This window comes from Alosa sapidissima, chromosome 14 (assembly GCF_018492685.1).
Source record: "Alosa sapidissima isolate fAloSap1 chromosome 14, fAloSap1.pri, whole genome shotgun sequence".
Classification (NCBI taxonomy): Eukaryota; Metazoa; Chordata; class Actinopteri; order Clupeiformes; family Clupeidae; genus Alosa; species Alosa sapidissima.
Window position 1 is genome coordinate 22,106,245 of NC_055970.1, and position 12,500 is coordinate 22,118,744.

Below are 12,500 nucleotides of genomic sequence, written 5' to 3' on the forward strand. Positions count from 1 at the left end.
CCAAGAACACAATTTGAATTGTGTCTGCAAGAGACTCTGGCAATGAGTAATGATGCACGTTAGAGGGGCAATAAGAAATGGATATATGGAGTATGCCATAGCTAGGCATTATAAAGAGATGAACCATGGACCAGCCACCTCCCTAATTCATTGGCATAGAACGGGTGAAACCCAGCCCAAGAGGGGGTAACTTGATTAAACAACTGTTACAGAGAGAGGCATATTGGATACATGAATTAAATACAGTAGAACCCCATGGTCTCAATGAAATACAAGATTTAAGTGTATTTTTGTGAAAATCTTTTGGTATTTGCACAATGCATATTTGCACACTAGTATTTATGATATGAACCTGATATGTAAGATGTGTACTGTTATTGGATTAACACTGATATTGGAGTTACTGATGATATGTGAACCTTGGATATGTTATATGTGAATATTGGTATGAAATGTGAGCATGGGACTGGAATTGGACTGCATAATGGACATTGTTGTTTGTAATGTAGACTTTGGATGTAATTTAAGTAATATTTGCACTTTGCAATTTTGCACATTGGTATTTGCACATTGCATTTTTGCACATTGGTATTTGCACATTGCATTTTTGCACATTAGTATTTGCACATTGCACTTTCAGACTTTGATAGAAATGAAATTGAAATTGAATATTGTTGAATGCATAGCAATGTAAATTCCAAATGTGTATAGACCCTTTCAACAATAAAAACAAAAGCAATGCTTGAACATTCTATTTGGGCCCCAATCTACTTCCTCTGCATTAAGATAACATATGGAATGTTAAAAAGGAAGTCTTGTGGGGCCAACTATGATGCTGATAATGGAACTCTCTTGAAAGGGTCTATATATATTCAGGTTTTGGGCATTGTTGTGGGTAATGTATGAACTATGGATGTACTGTGATGTATGTGGGCTTGGTTATGAGGACTTTGGACTGGATTGTATGGGAGACCAGATTGTGAATTGGGTGGTACCTTGTGCTAATTGGTGTGGTCATGTGACCTGGTGAATCACCTATATCACCTGTCGGTGGCATGTGGAGATTAAGAGTGAACCTGATGAAGCATAGGCGAAACGCGTTGTTCACTACTAAATAAAATCAGCAAAGAAATCCCACCAGTGTGCGGTGATCCTTCACTCTCCTGTCTAATGATGCACGTTACTTTTGCCCCTTGCATCGCGGGGAACCAATCACATCGGTGTATTGCCAGGGCCAGAGGAGAGCTAAACAGATGATGACAGCGCTGCAACGTTGGTCAGTCAGTAAACATTGGTCGTCATATTATCCAATTGCGTCGAAGTCCGGAATCAGTCAGAGTAAACATTGGTCTAGTGTTATCCAATTGCGTGCAGTGAGATTTTCAAATGCATGCTTGGTGCGGCCCCTCGAGTTGGGCCATTACATTATTCGTGGCCAGACCCTTAATCTTTCTAGATTACCAGGCTCTGGATTTTCTAGGCTAGCGACGGCACATAAGTTGGAAAAAACATTTACGATGCACTGCCGGTGATAGCCTACAGTTAATGTGAATCGCGGAAAATAACCAAAGAAAGGAATTTGCACCTCCATTCACCAATTAAAGGCTGTAGTAGGCCTAGTGTTTGGCACAAAACGTCATTTCTGTCAAAAGCCAGTCTATAATGCAGGGGGTAACATGAGGTGAGTCAGACAGAAGAGGGACCTGTCTTAGTACCCCATTCCTGAATCCTGTTCCTTTCAAACTACGTTAAAATTGTGTGATTAGCCGCCAGCAAAATAAAATCCAAATTAAAAGACAAAATCCTATTAGGCTATAGGTCCAAACAACCTATGAGTCTGAGCCTTAGTTAAAACAAAATCTTCAGGTGTAAGTAATAAGTCAAAGAACCACATTCTGTGTAATATAGAGGTTAACAAAGATCCTCTAGTTTGTAATTTCTTTTAAAGTATACATTTCTAAGACAAATGGAGTCATACAGGTCCATGGATGGATTACTGAATGGGCTTACTGGGCCCAAGAGGTCAGGGGGCCCTGAAGCTCAAGCCTCTGCATGAAGTTGCTTCTCCTCCACCCTTCTCTTTTCACAAAACTCACTCAGCTACACTGTCAGTGAATGTTAGGTGAGCATTACTTGCAGGTAGCCTGGCTAACGCCAGACCTCATCTCATTGAGATGGGGTCTGGGAACTACACATTCATTTTCTCGTATTTGAGACGTGGTTTACGAATGCTCAGAGCCGTTTATTGGGCGCTACGAATGTCTATCAAATGCGTCTGTACGTAGCTCATGACCGCTTCGGTGTGTCGTCATCGTCTTGATGTCCCTCTCTGTTCTGTGATTGGTTCCTTCGTTGAGGTGAAAATCGGGTCCAGGCTGCCTAGCAGCGTGAATAATTTTGCACACATAAGGCAGCATGAGGAAACCCAGGATACCAGAAGTCATCATTTAAAGGGTCATTTTTTTAAAAATCTTCCATGGGAGAATGCCTCAGGACCCCTCTATCTGGGGGGGGGGCATCTGTGCCCAGGGGTTCCTAATCCACCCATGCCATGCCTATGTCCGTCAAACGTTTGGAATACCCTAATTGACTTGTTTGTGATTTTTAATAATATTTTTGCATGGTAGGAAATGTATTGAAATTCTGTTTGGAGGTCCCTCAGACCCCACCACAGATTTGGTCCCCCCCAATGTTGACATCATGACTACGGCCTTGCAATACAGTATCTGTTTATGAAAAGCAGGTTTTTCATAACCTCAATTCAGGAATGATTCACTGGATGCCCTGACAAATTAATGCCACTCTTGCACACAGCAATATCCCAGCATGCCATTTTCTTTCATATATCTGTGGAAGTTGTTCAGGTACAAGCGGAGTACACTTCACGCTGGGAGGAAGGTGCTGAGAGGGTTTGAGAGAGTGGTTTTGAAGCAAGCATATTCTACCTGTTCCTGGGGGGGATGCAGGAGCTTGATCGAAGCTGAGCTGGCTTTCACTCCTGTTGAAAGGAAAATAGCTCTGAATGAAGTTTTGCAGTCTGACATTTCAGATATCCTAATAGTTAAGTATACATTTTAACAATAGCGGATAGGCACATGTCAAAAACATTTTCACTACTAAATTGAAATGAAATCATTTAAATATAGCTTTTTTTAAATACATTCATATAATAGTGAATATTCTGTGGCCTTTCTAGATGTAGGTTTGACAAAAGGATGCTGTATAATTTGATTTCAACCTGTGAGATGATTTGCTGTTATGCTGCGTTGCTGGTTTTGGTGTTCTGCTTCCAGTTTGTTGAACAAATACTTTGTTCCTCCTAAATGAGTAAACAAACAAACAAACAAATTAACATTTTGTAGGTAATATATTAAATTGTATGTAAAGTATCTCTGTGTGTGGATAAATAGATATGGGTGGATATGCATATCTATGTACAATACAGTATTAATTCGTATAATGTACAACATAGTGGCCTGATTACACTGTGACCTATATAAGTTACAATAGAATTTCCATCAGTATTTCACCTCGTGATTTCAACTGGGCAATTCATCAGTGCCTGAAGCCGCGCATAAGCTCCAATCACAGTAGATATACTGAGTCTGACACTGAATTAATTGAGTAGCGTGCAATGAAGGGCAGCATTATTGGATTGTTTTTGACCTTTGATCAATAATCTCATGGAGTGGGGGAACAACAACAGGCCAAACGCTGAGAGTCAAGTCAGGTCTGCACCCAGCGCACCTAAATTCCCATCACTCACTACAGGAGGAAATAAGCAATCGCATGACATTTAATTAAGAATAAAGGTTAATATCTCTGACAGTATGAAAAGAAAATTAAACTGCCAGGCACTAGTCATCAGTCGGATGTATAAAATGTCTAGATTTGTTTGCCAGAGATCCGTGTCTCATAATGTGACTGTCTCTATCCGTGTATCACCCTGGATATTACTGTCGAAAAGCTGACATGACTGTAGATTACGATATGATTAGACATTAACTGGAATGATATTGTACAGTATCTCCTACTGTCTCTGAGCTGCCAGCACGTGGTCCCCAGTGGCTGTGAATGATTGCTCTAATAGATTACACGTCTGCGCTTGTCAGTGTAGCAGTGGTGGCAGCCCAATGGCAGGGAGAGAGAGAGAGAGAGAGAGAGAGAGAGAGAGAGAGAGAGAGAGAGAAAGTTGATCAAACACAGCCTTATATAAGACAGCATCCTAGAACTCTGTGAGATATGCTACCTTGTTTTAGATTCCTCAGGAGAGGCAGGGAGTAGGAACATTTTGTCACTGTGTTGTGGCGCACAGAAATAGCCGCTTATTAAGCTGTGATTTTTCATTTTCGTTCCCCACAGATATTCGGTGTGTTGTGTATGGTAGGACTGAACAAAGTTCATCTTTTGTTTTAAATACTCTGTAACCCATTTATAATAGGTTTATCATCCAATGAAACTCATTTAATTGTATTTTATAAACAGAAGGCCTATGTGAACAGTGGTTGTGTCTCTTAGCACCAACATGACACAAAAAGACTAATTATGCTGTAGCAAAGCTACGTCATCACTGTGGATGCAACGCTATGAGTGCATGCGTTCAGAGGAGGTGGGGGGCTGCACAGCAGTATAAGCCCGTCCACCCCGAGCAGGCATCAGAGACGCGCTTGGCACTTTGTTGGAAAGTGTGTGCACCCTGAGACATCAGAGATGCGCTTGACACTTCATTGGAAAGTGTGTGCATCCTGAAGGGGACGAGTTCTGCTGCTGTACCTGCCATGAGCCATGATCACACGCATATTTCCCATTCGACACAAGCCCAGCCAGGGCCCAGCCACATGCCTGATTGGCAACTTGCACGCTTTGACGTTTTTTTTTTTTTTTTTATTTCCGCCTCTCTCGATCTCTCTTGGCGTGCCAGCTGGTTGTTTTACCACATCACCTAGCAAAATTGTCTTGGGGAATGGAAGGAGTGATGTGGTTATCAAATGGTTCTGCTTGTTGGTGTAAAACGCTTACACAAATCCCTCACCCAAATTCACATAGGCTATATATGCACATGTCTTGTATCTCATGCCCTCTGAAAAAAATCCAAACACGGCCACTAGCTCCACAACTCAATTAGAAGCCATTATCATGACCAGTCCAGTTTACTGACAACGCAGCATTCAGTAATCAGTATGATATTATACTCATATAATGACTTGACATTAGTGTTTATAAACCTGGCACAAGCACCAAGTCTGTGAAGCCCAAGAGTTAGGACAGGAGCAACTCAACTAAGGAGCAACTCAACTAGTTTCCCATATTGAAATGGATAAAAAATTAAACGCGCTATTTTGTCTGTAAAGCGTCTCTCACTCCCTGCATTTGCTACTCTGTGGTCAAGAGCATTGTCCCGCCCACTACACCGTCTGATTTGTTAGTTAGCACGAATGCAGCCAATCAGGATCGAAGACTGAACACAGACAAAGTTTAGGATTCTCACTGAGGCAAACTGGGCTTCAGCTGTAGCCTACGGAGCTATTTTTCGAAGGTAAGGAAGGTAGCCTACATTGCTGAAGTTGCAGTGAATCACAATCATCTACACTGAAGTTACAAAAACACCACTTTGTAAGCTATTGTCTCTTTGATCCGGATCAATAAAGCACCCACTTCCTTCATTTCGCGAATTCCCGATTGATGCACGTTACTGATGCTGTTTACTAGTTAGCCCACAAACTCGGGTGCTGCGCGTCGGGAGTTCTCTGCCTCCGCCTCGTTCGTTAATTGTGAATAACGGGACACTTTGGCGGACATAGTACAGACAAGTCCTAAATTATGCGATAGCGAACGTCAAAAAGTCTAATTGCTCCTTTTTGAAACGGACTGTCAGAAAAGACTACATGCACCCAGAGCCAACCGTAATTTAATCCGACCTGAATAAAATCGCGTCATGAGCTGGCTATTAACGTGCCTTTTAGGCTCTCAAAAGTGTAGCTTATAGCCTACACATGGATACAAATTGCATGCTTAAATAGCCTGAGAACTATTTGAAAACTGTTTTGTTAAACTATTCAACTGTAACACTTGCCATCACGCATGCACCTCTTCCTCTCCCTCTCCCTCTCTCGTGCACTCACACACACGATGACAAAGCATCCTCTTTGTGACAGGTCGAGAGGGACAGGTCCCTTAACAAGCACACAGCCCATTGTGCAGGCCTACTCTATGAAAATAATTGCTATCACTCAGCTCTTGGATTAACATGATACACAGGATTTACACTTGCAAAGTGATGCAAGTTGATAGACAATTGTGTATCAAAAGAAGAAAGAAAAGTTTGCATAATTAAATGATTTTTAATTAAAATTTTGCAGCATATAGCCTTTACTATCTACCCCCCTTTTTGACAACGGATATATCGGTTTTACATATCGGTTATCGGCCTCCTGTTTTGGTAATAATTGATATCGGTATCGGCCCTGAAAAAAACATATCGGTCGATCCCTATACCTGTGAACAGACAGACTGTAACACACACACCAAACCATTATTCTCAAGGTGCTGATATCAGGTGATAAACTAAAAAATAATGACAAAATGTTGCACACTCGGGCTCCAAATGTAAATTGTATTGGATAACGTTTCAGCCTTAAGGGATCTGTGTGATGTGTGCAGCATTTTCTTATTATTTTAGGTGTCCACCTGTAAACAAGCCAAATGAGGACAACCCAAAATACCATATTACCAAATCATTACGATGCTAACGAGTAAAGGGATGCATTCATCACCACATTCATTACACAATACACATTTTATAACCTTTAGCTACGGAGCTTGGGAGGTGTCATTGCAATACATTTTTTTTGTATATCAAAACAATGTACAGTAGGCTCATTGTAAATAGTGCGTAATTTTAATAAATTGTGCGCTCAATTTACAAAAAATTCAATGAGAGCACAATTTAGTAAAATAGGCGCACTATTTTGTAAAACAAGTGCACAATCTAGTAAAATAAAAATGACTGCTCATTATCTTGAAATACACACATTTTTAATCTCTAGACTTACATCTTTCTGTGTATGTGTGAATGTGAGAAGTTTGATGCTGTAATACAGGCCTGCTCCACTGCACAGGCCACACATAGCCACGTAACCAAGTCACAGCACATACATGGCCACGTAGCCAAGTCACAGCACATACATGGCCACGTAACCAAGTCACAGCACATACATGGCCACGTAACCAAGTCACAGGCCACACATAGCCACGTAGCCAAGTCACAGCACATACATGGCCACGTAACCAAGTCACAGGACATACATGGCCACATAACCAAGTCACAGCACATACATGGCAATGTAACCAAGTCACAGGACATACATGGCCACATATCTAAAACTGTATCTAATTGTACATTTATCTATTTCTGTCCATTGTCTTATTTGTTTTCGGAAAACAAATGCAAACTGCATCATGACATGCTAATGGACATTGCATAGTGATTCCCTCCTGCTAACACAACATTCTACATTCTCAATTAATTACGGAATCCACATTTCTATAAACATTCTACACCTAGAAGCCAATGTAATTGAACCCAAGTACATCTTAATTAAATATTTATTTAGAGGACAAGTAGAATTTACTTTTGTTTTATGCATTTTAACAATACATCTTTTCTTAATTAAAAATCTCATTGCATATCCATAGGCCTCAATGTACAGCCATGAGAACACGCTGCAATGCTTGATTTCTGTCTAACAGCCCGACAGGAAACTTGAGAATCCATTGTGTTAAAAGTTCCCAAATGGAGGCCGCTTGCTTTCAATCTTTTTTTGTAATGCTCAGTGGAACTGATGCATGAACGGAGGAGAGTGAAGTGAAGAAAACAAATGGCAGCCACACTCCCATCTGACAAACTGCCAGCACCGACAATGCGTCTCTGAGTGGACGATGCCTTGGAAGGCAAAAGCTCACACTGATGGCTCACACTTGACCATTTTGTGACTGAGTTTGCATGCTCTAGGGAGGTGGTCTGAGGATGCTTGTGTGGTCATGTATTTCTCTTTATGTGACTCTCTCTTTGTGTGTGTGTGTGTGTGTGTGTGTGTGTTTATGAGAGGAAGTGTAATGACAAAAATCTTGAAATAGTAGTTGCAGATGGGTGTGTTCACTTTAAACAAGCAGATGTAGCATGACACATTCCACCTATGACATTGGCTGCATCATACAGTATGTGTGTTCAAACTGACTAGCAAACCTTACACTCCTTATTTGCTGAAAAAAGAAGAATATTGTGTAGTGTATTGTTATCTATAGATATAGATATGGTCTTACACATTCTTAGAAAAAATGGCTGCATGACTGAAATAATCTAAGAAAGACATGTGTTTGCTTGACATTTGTTGAAAATCATACTACGGGTTAATTTACACAGGTTACAATCAGTTTATGAAATCTATGTTACTATGGTTTTCAGTTGTATCTAACCCCACACTGAAGCAACACTTTACCCTTTACAAGGCCACAAGATGTGCAGCAGCAACCGTCCTTTGCAACAGGTGAAAAAAGTTAAAGAAAACCCACCAGACTATATTTAGCAACCAGCCTCATAACATATTTCCTGCTCCTGGGGACTCTTAGCAACGAGAGAGTCACAAACAAGGGGGGGGCGGGGTTAATCTCATGTGAGTGTGTGTCTGTTGTGTGTGGGTGTGTGCATGTGTACATGTGTCTGTGTGTGTGAGTATATGGATTCTTTATGAAAGATTTTTCTCAACCTCTACAAACAAGACTGCACTCCAGCCTATGCTTTAAAATGAGTGACTTGATGCATAGAAACGTAGTATGTCTAAGAGTAGAGTAGAAAAGTAATAGCTTTTTAGTACAGTAATAGCTATGTTTGATACATACGCAAGGGAAATGGGTGAAGATACAAACCAAACTAATGCAGTTGTACATACACAACTACCATGATCTATTTATCTGTTAAATTCCTTGTAGTAGAAATCAACAAAAGTGGTTGTTTCATATACTAAGTGACTGTTAACCTACTCTTTAATTTCCCCCATGCACTTGCCTTGAGTAAACCTCAATAAGTTGTTTAATGTTAGGGTGTCAAGAGTTCCAAACTTCACCCCATAGCCACTTTTGTCCTTCCCCAAAGAGAGAGGCCACTTTGGCAAAGTACTGGAACAAGCACTTCTTATTACACATGTACTAATAATGTGTAGGTACACAAAAATACATTATGGACAACATAAGTACGTGATATTACATATTGTTACATCAGCTGTTGCACTGTACTTCTACTTCATTAGATACACTGGAACAAGGACCCGGTAAGATAAAGCGTACTACCAAAAGTAGAGTGAAGTCTCACAAGAGGATGGCTATTGCTGACGTGGCAGGTCCTCAGTCAGGCCTGCACGCAACAGACACCTTTGCAGGCACGTAAACATCAGACCTGTTTCCTGGACGTTTATTGACTGGCTTAGTCCAATCCAGGGCAAGGACACAGACGATTGAGCATGGATTGCTGATGGTTGATTATTGGAAAACAGTCTTTTAGAAATCACAACATCAAATGTGTTGATCTGTTTATACTATTGGGTTGTTTAGTTGTTGCAACATAAGAGTTGAGATTCATATTCTACACTGACATGCATAAAAACTTCTTTCAGATCAATCCTCCTAAACCCTCATTATTCTCATGTGGCCATAATCTTTTACAACAGATCAAAGTATTTTATAAAATGTGGTGTTACATTTCTGATAGTAAGACCATTTGGATTTAAGAAGTTTGAGGTGCACTGGAAGCAAGTTGGGACCCTCTTTTTAGCGGATGTGGGTCTAATAGGTTGTACTGTATGTGATCAGAATGTGATGAATGTTTCTCCAACACTGTAAATACTTAAGTACTGTAAGTGCTGCAACACAATGTATAGCGTCAGTGTACTGTTGAGAATGGACGAAAAGGGTCGTGTTGCCATACCATCAAAGATGCTTAGTGCAATACCAGGCATAGTTGCATCGTTGGTGAACATCTGTATTGACCAGTGGTGCAAATAACTGACATGTCCAAATGGGCTTTGATGAAATGCGTCGCTAGACTGTTCATACACACATTTTAACGGGCCAAAGTTGAAGAGCTGTTGTCCGTTATTGTTCGTGCAAATATAGACTGATTCATGTTCTCTTGCATTGTGTAACTGAGGTCCATGGCTAGTCTGGCTTTCACCAGACCAAGCTCAATCTTTTAAGAAATTAAAAAATAAATAGCGGCCAGATCAGGCTGGGTTCACCCAGCCTAGTCCATAGGCACCCGATATTGTTTAATTTTCCGATTGAGATATCCACGCTCTGGCTATTCTAAATGCAAAAATGCATCAGGGAGTTGTTGTAACTAACAAACTAGATCCTAATAGAAAGCTGTTAGCTTCCCTAAGCTACAGGCTTATAAGGTAGGCCTATTTATTACAACATAAATTGTCAATAGGCTATGCTGGCGACACAAATAAAATCTCCTTTGGAAACATGGCGTACCCCTTACAGTATCAAGCGGACTTAAACTGCCATATCGTGGCGAAAAGTTGTAATAAAATTCAGAAGTGGGTCCCACTTCTAAATGGGACCCACTACACAGTAGCTTTAGCTTAAGGTGTGTTGCTAAGGTCAATCATACACATAAAATTTGGTGCAGTTCTGAACATCTTAACTGAAGATAGGGGCAATTAAAGCAGAATAATATTGCATTTTCATTTTTTACCGGGGGGGTGCAAATCACAAATGAGTGATTATGGGCCAGGTTGATGTGGGCCCTTGAGACCAACATACCATAAAAGATTATTCATCCTCAGTGCCACGGTTCAGGTAGTTATTTAGGAAAAACTGCTTTTTTGCGGTTCGGGGGGCCCAGCACGGGGGGGGGAGTGGCCCCCAGGGACGAAATGAAATTTTTCCGTAAAAGTCTAGTGGGGCTACTTACCCACCAAATTTCATGTGCCCCGGTGGTTCGGTGTCCCGGGTATCGTTGACCAAAAATTCAGGAAGTAGATGACGGGGGAAAAAAAAAAAAAAAAAAAAACCTTTGACAGTCCCTATATGACCGCTTCGCTAGCTTCGCTAGCGGCGGTCATAATGATAGGATAAGATCATAATTCCATGTATGATACGAAAGTCTACTCTACCACATCAAAACAAGAGCTGTGGACACCTGTGAATGACCAAACACCTACAAACATGCACATTGGTTTAAGACCATTGTCCATGACTGTTGTTTCATAACTTACCTACAAGCTGAAATACCTGGAGACTCATACTGATCATTAGCAGGTGATCTATTTCTTATGGTGGTGAGTAGGCCTATAGGTGTGTGTGTGGTATTCATTCTACACTCTTCATTGTAAAGCATTTTTTCAAAGTTTCTCCCAAGTTGATATATCACACCTCCTTAAAGTTCAATCAAGACCTATGGTATTACCAGTGGTTCAGGTGCTACTTTTAAATTAAACCTCTATACTGTGACATTTAGCCTCTGCTTGGCCTTGCCAAGAGCTAGCTTGTGACATTTATGATATTTATTTTTCACCAGATTTACTCACGGCAGGCTTTTTCTCTGCTTAAAGTCATGAGAGAAAACCAACATGGAGGGAGGCGATAAATATTTGAGAAGAGAGTGATCTGACATTTGAGTTTAGGCAGATTAATTATCACTGTGTTTGATCACGATAGACAGCTGATACCAGTAGTTCCAAAACAGAATGCTGGGCTGGTCTCAATATCATAATAATATGTGAAAGAATAAGCCGTGGGTATACTGCTCTTCAGCACTCATTTCTTCTAGTATGCTACCAGTGTTATGAATAGCTGTCAGTATCTGAGGTGTTAAATCCCTTACCTTTCAGGAGGAAGCTGTGTCTCTCGTACTGCAACTCAAACAACTGCCACCGACAGGATTTGAGCCTTATTTTAGCTCAGGCACACCCCAGTGAACAAAGTGTGAGCACCAAAGATGCAGACGAGCGAATGAGCAAGGTCAGCCACTCTCCTGTGGTTTCCTTGCCACGGCACACAAGTCACTTCCTGTCGATTAGCATCACTCCTCTCGGGTTTTTTTTACACGGACGCTTATCAGATAGCTGAGAGAACGTCTCCTGAACCCCCCCCCCCCCCCCCCCCCCAATGCCACCCACCTCCACACTCCCCTCCCCCCCAGAAATCCCATCACCCCCAACACCCCATCTCCTGTGTTCTACATTAACATCCAGTGCTGTCTCACCCCTTTCCTCTCCCCCCTCCCTCCTCGTAACTGGGCACCTAGTTTGATTCCCTGATGCCCATGGCTGTAGAGGAACAGCATCCCTAAAGGGAGGGATCTGGTTTCTCCGTCCTGAATGATCGCCTTTTGCTGAGGGAACAGGAAGCTCAGGAGAGCTGCAGATCCTATCTGGAACTGTCAACGCTGTAGCTAAAAAAAGTTAAACACTTCAAATAGTTTGATAGTTACTGACTTT

General features: G+C 41.3%; 1 protein-coding gene across 4 annotated transcripts in view; it reads right to left on the bottom strand.

Annotated features, from left to right (window-relative positions):
* LOC121681704 (lymphocyte cytosolic protein 2) overlaps positions 1 to 12,500 on the bottom strand; it is a 43,545-nt gene that overhangs the window by 23,446 nt on the left and 7,599 nt on the right. For 2 of the 4 annotated variants that reach the window (XM_042061605.1, XM_042061601.1), the window contains 2 exons: positions 3,239 to 3,319; positions 2,946 to 2,998 (listed from right to left, as the gene is read on the bottom strand). Coding sequence is in view for 1 of the 4 variants with exons in the window: in XM_042061601.1 (XP_041917535.1) it covers positions 2,946 to 2,998; positions 3,239 to 3,319 (134 nt within the window). In the remaining 3 variants the exon portion in view is untranslated. Of the gene's footprint in view, positions 1 to 2,945; positions 2,999 to 3,238; positions 3,320 to 4,034; positions 4,135 to 11,884; positions 12,095 to 12,500 lie in introns of those variants that run through there. The other 2 variants (XM_042061602.1, XM_042061604.1) reach the window with 2 other exon arrangements.